The following is a 9344-nucleotide window of genomic DNA, read 5'->3' on the forward strand; positions in this document are numbered from 1 at the left end:
GAAATAACAGAAGCCCTCAAGACACAAACTTGCTAGCAATGTCCCAGAGCTTTGTTTTGTTTTGGCAGGAGTGGGAAAGAAACAGGTTTCAGTGGATAAATTATGGTAAATGTCTGCTGGATCTTAAAGTAATAGTCTGATTTGTAATATCCCTTTTCATCCTAAAACTCTAGTAATCCTCATTATATTAAGGAAGAGTCCGAAGCCTAGCTTGGTAAATGTCCTTCTCATACCAACACACCATGGTTGGAGGTGAAAGCAGGAGCACTTGCAAAACCATGTAGGTGTTGGCTGGCCGGCCCTGTGTGCTGAGCATGGAGGGGACTTCTGTATTCTCCTCCTGGCCCTACTGGTTTTCCAGTTTTGCCCGCTGACCTCACACTGCATACACAGACTATTGGTATTTGTTTTAATTATTATACAAGGAGGATATTTTTCATGGTGTTTAAAAAAATATTTAATAATAACTTTAACCTAAGCCAAATATTGAGCATAAAGAAAGATACTGCCTCAGGTAAAAATGTCCATAGTAATTTACAGGTGTTCACCTTGATGCACAGTGAGCAGTGCTGGTGATTAAAGAGAGAGAACTTCAATAACAACTACAGCTACTATTATTTGAGCACAGTCTAACCAGGCACTAGATTAAACATATTTCAGGACCAGGGTTTTTAACTGTCACAACCGCCAGCAACATAGATATCATTTATTTCTATTTTGTGGATCAGAGTTTAGAGAGATGGAGTGATTTGCTTAAGTTTACCACACTAGCAGGCCTTGAGCCTGCATTTAAACCTTTGACTCTCTGCTCAAAGCCTGGCTTTTTAAAAGCAGCTTCCCTTGTCAAGATCAGCATAGGTTTGGGGTAGATGAGGATTTCATTATTCCAGGCAGCAGCTGTTTCAGAGAGTGAGGATGCTTGAAAAGAGCAGCTCAGTGTCCTAATTACCTATGGCAAGGAAAACATCTGTGCAGGAAAAGTAATGAAATTAATTCTAATGTCTAGGAGTTGCATACATTAATTGGCATTAATTAATGCCAAATTACAAGATACTTCCTATGGAATAGCATCATATACTCACCAGAATTGAATATGGAAAGAGTTCATCATACTTAATGCTATTACAGCAAGCCCCAAGGGGAATAAGAGTGATTGGTCCCTCATTATGAAGTACAGCCAATTTCTTTCTGTTTCCATTATGAGGAGAAAGGGAACAAACCAGGAACGCTTTATAATGGGCAGACAGCTCAAAATTGATCATTTCCCCTTCAGCTTGCAAATTTCACTTTGAGCTACTCTGTGTAAGAATTAGTTTGAAGACCTCTTCCAGGAGCTTCTTTTGTGTCACCTCGTTGTGCACTTTGTAATTCTCAGTCCCAAAATGGCTCATTGCCAAGCTCAACAGCAGTGTGCAGCACAGGGAGTGGGGGAAGATGGAACATGAAGAGATTTGAAATAGAAGCATTGATCTCCCAAGCCCACCGTGACTCCCCCAACCCACTCACCTAGCTGGGAGGTGCAGGATCAGGAATTTGTCCACAGAGTGTCCGACTCTCTCTCGTTAGTGCCCCTCCACTATTGTTGACATCTCATATGTATCTTTTATTCATTTCTCTTGAGCAAACATACATATGTAGATATCTATATATGCAGCTTGCAAAAAATCAGGTCCATAGTGCACATATTTTGGTAACCTACTTTTTGAAAACTTTTATTTTGGAATAATTTTAGATATACAGCAGTTACCAAGATAGTACAGAGAGCATGTATTCCATACCCAGCTTCCTCTAAAGTTAACATTTTATATAACCATGGTACATTTTCAAAACCCAAAATTAACATTGATAATATTATTAATTGGTAACCCACTTCTCTAATATAAAATGTATTAATCATTTCCTCATAGAAGCAGGATTTAATAGCAAGCTACGCATGTTGCACAATTTAGATATTTCTCTATTGTTAGCCATTTTGATTTCTCAATTTTTTAAAATTATAGACAGCACTCTGGTGAGTATTCAAGTAGCTAAATCTTTGCATAGATCATTAGTTATATGCTAAGTTAGAATTCTCAGAAATGAATCTGAGATCAAAAGATATCACTTTTAAGTATCTTGATCCATACTGCCAAATTACCCCACAAAAAATATTAATTTAAAGGTGTTCTTATTTTGTATTTAGGTGTGTTCATTGATACTTAGATAGAAGCCAAAGTATGCTTAACAAAAATTTGCTCCAAGGGCCGGCCTGGTGGCACACTGGAGAGCGCGCCGTCTGGGAGCGTGGCAGCGCTCCTGCCGAGGGTTCGGATCCCATGTGGAGACCGGTTCCCTCTCACTGGTTGAGCGCAGTGCGGGCGCAACACCGAGGGTTGCGATCCCGTTGCCGGTCCCCGGTGCGGGCGCGACACCAAGGGTTGTGATCCGTTACTGGTCAGTAAAAAAAAAAAAAAAAAAATTGCTCCAAACTCATATTTATAGATAAGTTATAAATATGAAAAGTATATGTTAACATTTTGCATCTTATGTTTGTTCTCATTGTAAAACTCATTGGGTTTTTTAATGCAAAATTGTGTAGTAGAAATAAACCAGAGTTGGAGTCAGGCTGACCAAGTTGGAGTCATACTGCCATTTCTACAAATCACTTTATCTTTGAGCTTTAATCTCTTTATCTGCAAAATCAGTTGATATACTTTGTTGTGTTGTGAAGATTAAATGCACCAAATAAATGTGAACATGCTTTAGAGAGCCTGGCACAGAGATGCTCAACAAATGTTAATCTCCATGTTCCTTTATTTTCTTCCTCAATCCCTCAGATTCATGATTTTTATGTAGATGAGTTATAAATATGAAAAGTGTATGTTAGTTTTTTCCATCTTACATTTATTCAAGGACCTTTGAAGAGGAGGTTGAGGTCTTAAGAAAGCAACTGTTAGACACCATTACAAATAAAGTAAGGATTGCATATCCATCAAGAAGTCCTCATTAGGTGTCAGTCCTAGAAATTCTGATTGGAAATTGTACTCGTAATTTGAAGCCCAAGACTCCGTAATTAAGACTCAACTCTGTGCAACCGCTATTTTATTCATTATCTCACATAACAAGAAGCACAGAGATTGGGCAGCTAGCTGTAGGTTCAATAGCTGGATGATGCAGATCTACAATGGGGAGCTCAATGGTGTCATCAGGGAACAGGTACTTTCCATCTGTAAATATGAAAAGTGTATGTTAGTTTTTTCCATCTTACATTTATTCAAGGACCTTTGAAGAGGAGGTTGAGGTCTTAAGAAAGCAACTGTTAGACACCATTACAAATAAAGTAAGGATTGCATATCCATCAAGAAGTCCTCATTAGGTGTCAGTCCTAGAAATTCTGATTGGAAATTGTACTCGTAATTTGAAGCCCAAGACTCCGTAATTAAGACTCAACTCTGTGCAACCACTATTTTATTCATTATCTCACATAACAAGAAGCACAGAGATTGGGCAGCTAGCTGTAGGTTCAATAGCTGGATGATGCAGATCTACAATCGGGAGCTCAATGGTGTCATCAGGGAACAGGTACTTTCCATCTATTTGTCATACTTACGTAAGCTTAACTGTAGGACTGGCTCCTCCAGATAACAAGGAGTCTAGAGCAGTTCCAGCCATCACATTGAGACAGAGTGTTGTACAGAGGCAGAAAAGAGTCTTCTGCTGTGCCTCCTGATATCTCCCTGAAGCCCCTTAAAAGATCCCTCCCCCCCAATTTCTCCCCTACCAGTAGTAGGTTTACATACCGTCTTCTAAACCAACTGACGGCAAGAGGAATAAGAATACCTTGACTGGGCTTGGATCCAACAGGATTTATTCTTGCATATGGGAACTTCTGAGTTACATAGAGGAAGGATTAGCCAACAGACCCAGTATTGGCTTTTCCAGCAAAGAAGCAGAGAAGAAAAGGTGTTGGGCAGGTCCCCAACAGTACCTTATACAAAAATGTAACTGGAATATTCAAATTAGGTTTAACCAGTCTTTTAAAGAACCTACTATGTGCCACAAACTAATCTCATCAATGTGAAAGGTAGCAAAAGAGAAAACAGGAATATGATTATTCTTGATAATAACAGCTGTCATTTGTACAAGTTTAAGTTTCAAAATATTTAGTGTGTATATTGTTTTAATTAATTCTTACAGCCAAACTATGTGATAGTTGATATTGATATCCCCCCTTAATAGATGAAGGAGGCAAGACTCAGGAAGACAAAGTGATTTTCTCTGAACGGTGCAGCCAGTAAATGACCCCACCAGAACTCAAACCCATGTTTCATAGGCACAAATCTCCAGTGTTTCTATGACCCCAAGCTACCATTTGAAAAAACAGAATTCAGTTTTAGAAGCTATAAAAGGATCTGCTGAAGTGCGACATTGTGAAGTAAAGATTGTGTGTTCTGCGTAGGGATGAGTCCCAGAAATTGTCTTTAAGGAGAAAGATCTTGAGTTATGCCCTAAAATGGAACTACAGAAATGTCCAAAAAAAGAGATGGGGAAAGGTAAGTAGAGTGGCCTCCTTTAGTTTAACTTTGGAGGTGGTTTCACCAGGACTGGATGGATTCAAGTACTTGAGAACTATCCCCATTCCCACAGATGGCAGCGGGTGAAGGAATATGGTGAGGAAATCTCTCGCTGTTGGGGAGTCTGCAGAGCTTTGCATCAGCTACGTCAGTCATTGGGCAGACGGAGCAAACGTACATGCTGCCCCCTAGTGGCACACCTTGCAGAACACAAAGAACCCAAGTTCCTTAAGTAGAGGTTGACCTGGAAAGTTCCGCCTTCCTAATTTCCTTAGGAGAAGAGAATCCTTATATACATCTTGACTTCTTATCGCCCACCCTCACTTCATGTAAATAATCATCTCCTGATAGTTCATTTGGAAGAGTGGATTTCTGCCTAGATTCCTGATGTCTTAAAATCAAGTTCACCCACTCATTAAGCATCAAAAATGAGTAAAATTCCTTCTTTGTTTTCCACTCAAAAAGATATATTTTAATAAAGAGGCATGTTCGCATGCATTTATTTATTACCCACTATGTGCCAGGAATGGTTGTAAGACCCCTGGGGGTATAACAGTAAGGAAAAAAAAAATAAAAGAAGAGGTAACTGTCTCCATGCACATTACATTCTAATAGAGCAGGGCACAGAAATAAATACTGAACAAGTAATTTTATATTGTGATAAATTCCATGGAGGGAATTAGGATGGTGTGTGATACCGAGTTATCATGGACAATCATGAGAAGTAACAGTGAACTGAAATCTAGAATCTTCTTTGGGAACAGCCCGGAGAGGAGCATTTTAGGTAGAAGGAATATAAATGAAAAGTCTCTGAAGTGGTGAAAAGTTGGGCCACATTTCTGAACATAACATAGGCCTGATTAGAAGAATGACAGGGAAAGTAGAAGAGATTAGCCCTGGGATGGGGTGTGGGGAAGGAGGGAGTGGTGATCAGTGGAAGATTTGAACTTATTTTAAATGCAATGAGGCGAAAGGAGTTTTAAGTAAGGGAGTGACATAATCTGATTAGATAGAGCCAGAATAGCACGGTTGAAAAACAGCCTCCCTAATGCAATACGCTTTCAGCAATAGAGACTGACACTGTGCGTGTCGTTGGTGTACAGTCGCAGGTGAGATCCAGGATCTCAGTTTACTCATCTGTAAAGCGGAAGCTAAGTTTTTATTCAGGAATCTCCTCTCTATTCTGTTTCACTTCTAATTAATAGTGGAAGAAAATCCTATATCTTTACATAGAATCTTATTATTAATAACAATAGCACTTTTGTCATGAGGTGATTAATGATTGCATGTATGTGTGTTTCCCTATTTGTCAATAAAAGGCCATGGTGGGGACATGAAGCCTACTAATGAGGAAAAAACAACTATGAAATCACAAGGATTATTGATAATTTTTGAAAATATTTTCATTTATGTTTGGGAGGGAAAAAATTATTAACAGGAATTTAGTACTCGAAGATGACAAGATTTGGTGAAGGCACCAGGAGATGGTGTAATTTATGTCGAGAGCAAGTGAGTAAAATAATCATCATTATCATCATCATCATCACCTAAATAGTAATAATGGTAACAATAATGTATTTATTCAAAGATTGTGAGGCTTGTTTAAAGACTTGGAGAGAGCAAGGGAAATAGAAAATATCCACTGACTCTAAAGCTCTGTATGTGTATCCCCTCCCCCCGCCACCTGCCCCTATTTTTTCTTCCAGATTCGCAATACCTAACTTGCCGTATGCAAAACTGCACAGAGGCCAACAGAAATAAACCTTTTCCAGGCTACATTGACCCAGACTCTTTGATTGTCCAGGACGATTATGTGTTTGTTCAGGTATGAAAGGTCTACTTCTTTTGATTATCTCAAAAACATTTATTTTTCTTGTTTCTGTGCCAATGGCAGTTCCTTTTGCCTTCTTATACTGCACTAAGAGTAAAAAAAGAAGGAAGAGGGAGGGAGGGAGGAAGGAGGAAAACAGCATTATCTTTTTAATGAAATGAGCATCACTGAGTGAGGAAGCTTCTGTACTCACAGAATATGAATTATTTTCTTTGGGCTGTGTCTGGAAGACCTTATCCACACAGGGTCCTGAGGGCACTGCTCAGAGTACTAGGATTGCCTCCAGAATGATGAAGACTTCCATTCATCCCCTCACCTGCATTCCAAAGAAGCTCCCATCGTCAAAGGAACTGATATGATTTGTTGATCTCTTCCTGTCAGGGAATGGTCATGCAATCAGACCCCTTTCCAATATCTACCTTAAAAGTAGAGCAACCGGAGTGTGAAGGGCCAGCTTGGGGGTGGCTGGAGCTGGTGGGAGGCAGAGGCGAGGGGAGAGGAAGCATCCTGCCTTGTCATGCACTGACTGGGATCAGGATAAAGAGACTTTAGATGAAATGTCTTCAGCCAGGTTCTTACCTCTGAAGAGAGTGGGCAATAGTTTGAGAAGCTGATGTGTCATGAGTGATTAGAAGTGACAGGGAGCAGGTCTGCTTTGCTTCTTTGCAGTATTGCAAGAAAATTTTAGACTTGCTTGGGCAATGCATTTAAAAATTCAGTTATTGCTTTCCTTGTTAAAAATGGCAAAGGTACAATTGCTAAGTAGTTTATATATGTGTGTGCGTCTCTCTCTATATAATATTGCTGCAATTGAGATGCATTCTGGACACTATTATATTTATTTGGACAAGAAATTGTGATTTAGAGCATGCTTTGAGGAAGCAATTGTTTTAAATGCCCAACATCAGCTTATGTACTTATTAAATGTTTCCCAACTGCTTATACACACACCATTTTCTTTTTCTTCAGGGAAATGAGTAATGAATACGCTGATAATTTCAGTGCCAAATTATCAAGTGACATTCAAATGGTTACACATATGGGCTCTGTCTATAATTCATTTCTTTATCACTGCTGCTCCCAGGAACCTGTTCTGGTTCCTAGTAACAGTTTATAGTCTGCATGTGTGATTTACAAATAAGAATCATCTCTGCAGTTAGAATTTCATATACTTGTTACCCATGCCATCACGAACATGATCCTGTGACCCCCCCACGAGGACTAAGAGGTGACCTGGTCACATAATGGTGAAGGTGATAACTCTCTAGTCACCTTCCTAGGAGTCTGATGAACATTCACCCAAAGCATCTGTTGACATTCTGAGTTTGCAAACTCCAGCTGACATTCAAAGTCCAGGTATTTATATGGGTTAAGAGTGGCTACAAAAGAAAGAGAGATTGGCAATGACACACTTGACACTGTGCCCTGCCTGGTGCTCCTGCTGAGGTGGAGACCACGCTCCTTCTCGCCTTCCCTCCCATCCACTAGAATTCACTGGGCTGTCTGTCCTGGACAACCATGAGGCAGGAAGCTCACAATTCTGGGAGATAGAGACCTAGAGTGAATTTGAACTACAACCCTGGCTTGGCTTTCTGTCTAATATGCCAGCACTTCTGTCTTTAGACATGTCCATAGTCATCAACGTGACACCATCAAACTGGAATTCAGTGCCCAGAGATGTGAGGCTCCAGCTCGGCCACTGTGTGACCTGGTCCACTTCCTTCTGATAGGGCATGAGGACCTGTTTGTATGGCTGTAGACTTAGTGCCAGAGAACTGGGCTGCTGATGACCATGAGCCAATACACCCTAAGGCACATATCTTTTGAAAAAATAACTGAAAATGTTTCCTGGTTTCCGAGCCAAGTGCACTGTCGAAGGTTTGTATTTTTGTCCAGTAGGTTCAATGTGGGCTTCTGACTAACTCGCGTACATGGTGTAAGTTGTTTCCAAACTGAAAGCCGGTTCTTCGTAGTCGTCCACAGCAGGCATTGATGCTGTGGTGCTGGCAGCGTCCTCCTTCCAGTCAGGTGCCTGTTCTTCTGTGACCTGTAGTGGTTATAGTAGCTCGTCTTACAACCTTGTCTTTATGATCCAGCTGACATCAGGAGGACGCCCACATTACTACGTGTCCTACCGGAGAAATGCATTTGCCCAGATGAAGCTTCCCAAATATGCTTTGCCCAAGGTATGGCTTTGAGTTGCTTTCTTCATTTCACTGTTTCTTCTGACTCACTTAGTCCTGCTTCCACCCCTTCCCAAGGGCCCTCTCAGTCTCTCATACTCATGTCTTTCTTTTCACTCGCATCTCTGTTTCTCAAGTTCACTTTGCTTTACCCTTTTTTTCCTTGCCCTCATTACGCTTCTCTCTCTCTCTCTCTCTCTCTCTCTCTCTTTCTCTCCCTCCCTCCCTCTTTTTTTCCCTCTCTCTCTCCCCCTTTCTTCCTCTTCCTCTCTCTGGACTGCTTGCTGTAGGAGAATTTGAATAAATTAATTATTGATTTCCTTTTGCTTTTCAATAGTAAAGGTTTTCAAGCAGTATGTATTGGTTTTCTACCAAGACAGAAAATATTTTTTTGGATACATGGTATATCAGTGTAACAGGTGTAATCCATTTCTATCCCATTATATTGTTATCAATTGTTTATTGAGAGGTGATGCAGCCACATGGCTCCCACCTTTGCTTTCTCTCTCAATGGAACTTATGAGACTGGTCGTCGTTAGAGTTCTGAGGCACAGCTGATTTTTTTAGACTTCCCCAAAGGCATATACCCTTTTGAAAACAGTGGCAGGGCCAGCCCGGTGGCGCACTGCTACAGTGCCCCGCTTGGGAAGCGCGGAGGCGCTCCCGCCGAGGGTTCGGATCCCACATACAGACCGGTTCCCGCTCACTGGCTGAGCGAGGCGTGGGGGCAGCACCAAGGGTTGCGATCCCGTTGCCGGTCCCGGTCCGGTACGGGGG

The 9344-nt window shown here is 40.9% G+C and overlaps 1 protein-coding gene across 4 annotated transcripts in view; it reads left to right on the forward strand.

Moving 5' to 3' along the window:
* Positions 1 to 9344, forward strand: part of SORCS1 (sortilin-related VPS10 domain containing receptor 1) — a 200302-nt gene that overhangs the window by 62794 nt on the left and 128164 nt on the right. For all 4 annotated transcript variants that reach the window (XM_008588434.1, XM_008588426.1, XM_008588442.1 and 1 more), the window contains exons 4-5: positions 6260 to 6378; positions 8481 to 8570. In XM_008588434.1, coding sequence (XP_008586656.1) covers positions 6260 to 6378; positions 8481 to 8570 — 209 coding nt within the window. The remainder of the gene's footprint in view (positions 1 to 6259; positions 6379 to 8480; positions 8571 to 9344) is intronic.

Source organism: Galeopterus variegatus, unplaced genomic scaffold (assembly GCF_000696425.1).
Source record: "Galeopterus variegatus unplaced genomic scaffold, G_variegatus-3.0.2 Scaffold126, whole genome shotgun sequence".
Lineage (NCBI taxonomy): Eukaryota > Metazoa > Chordata > Mammalia > Dermoptera > Cynocephalidae > Galeopterus > Galeopterus variegatus.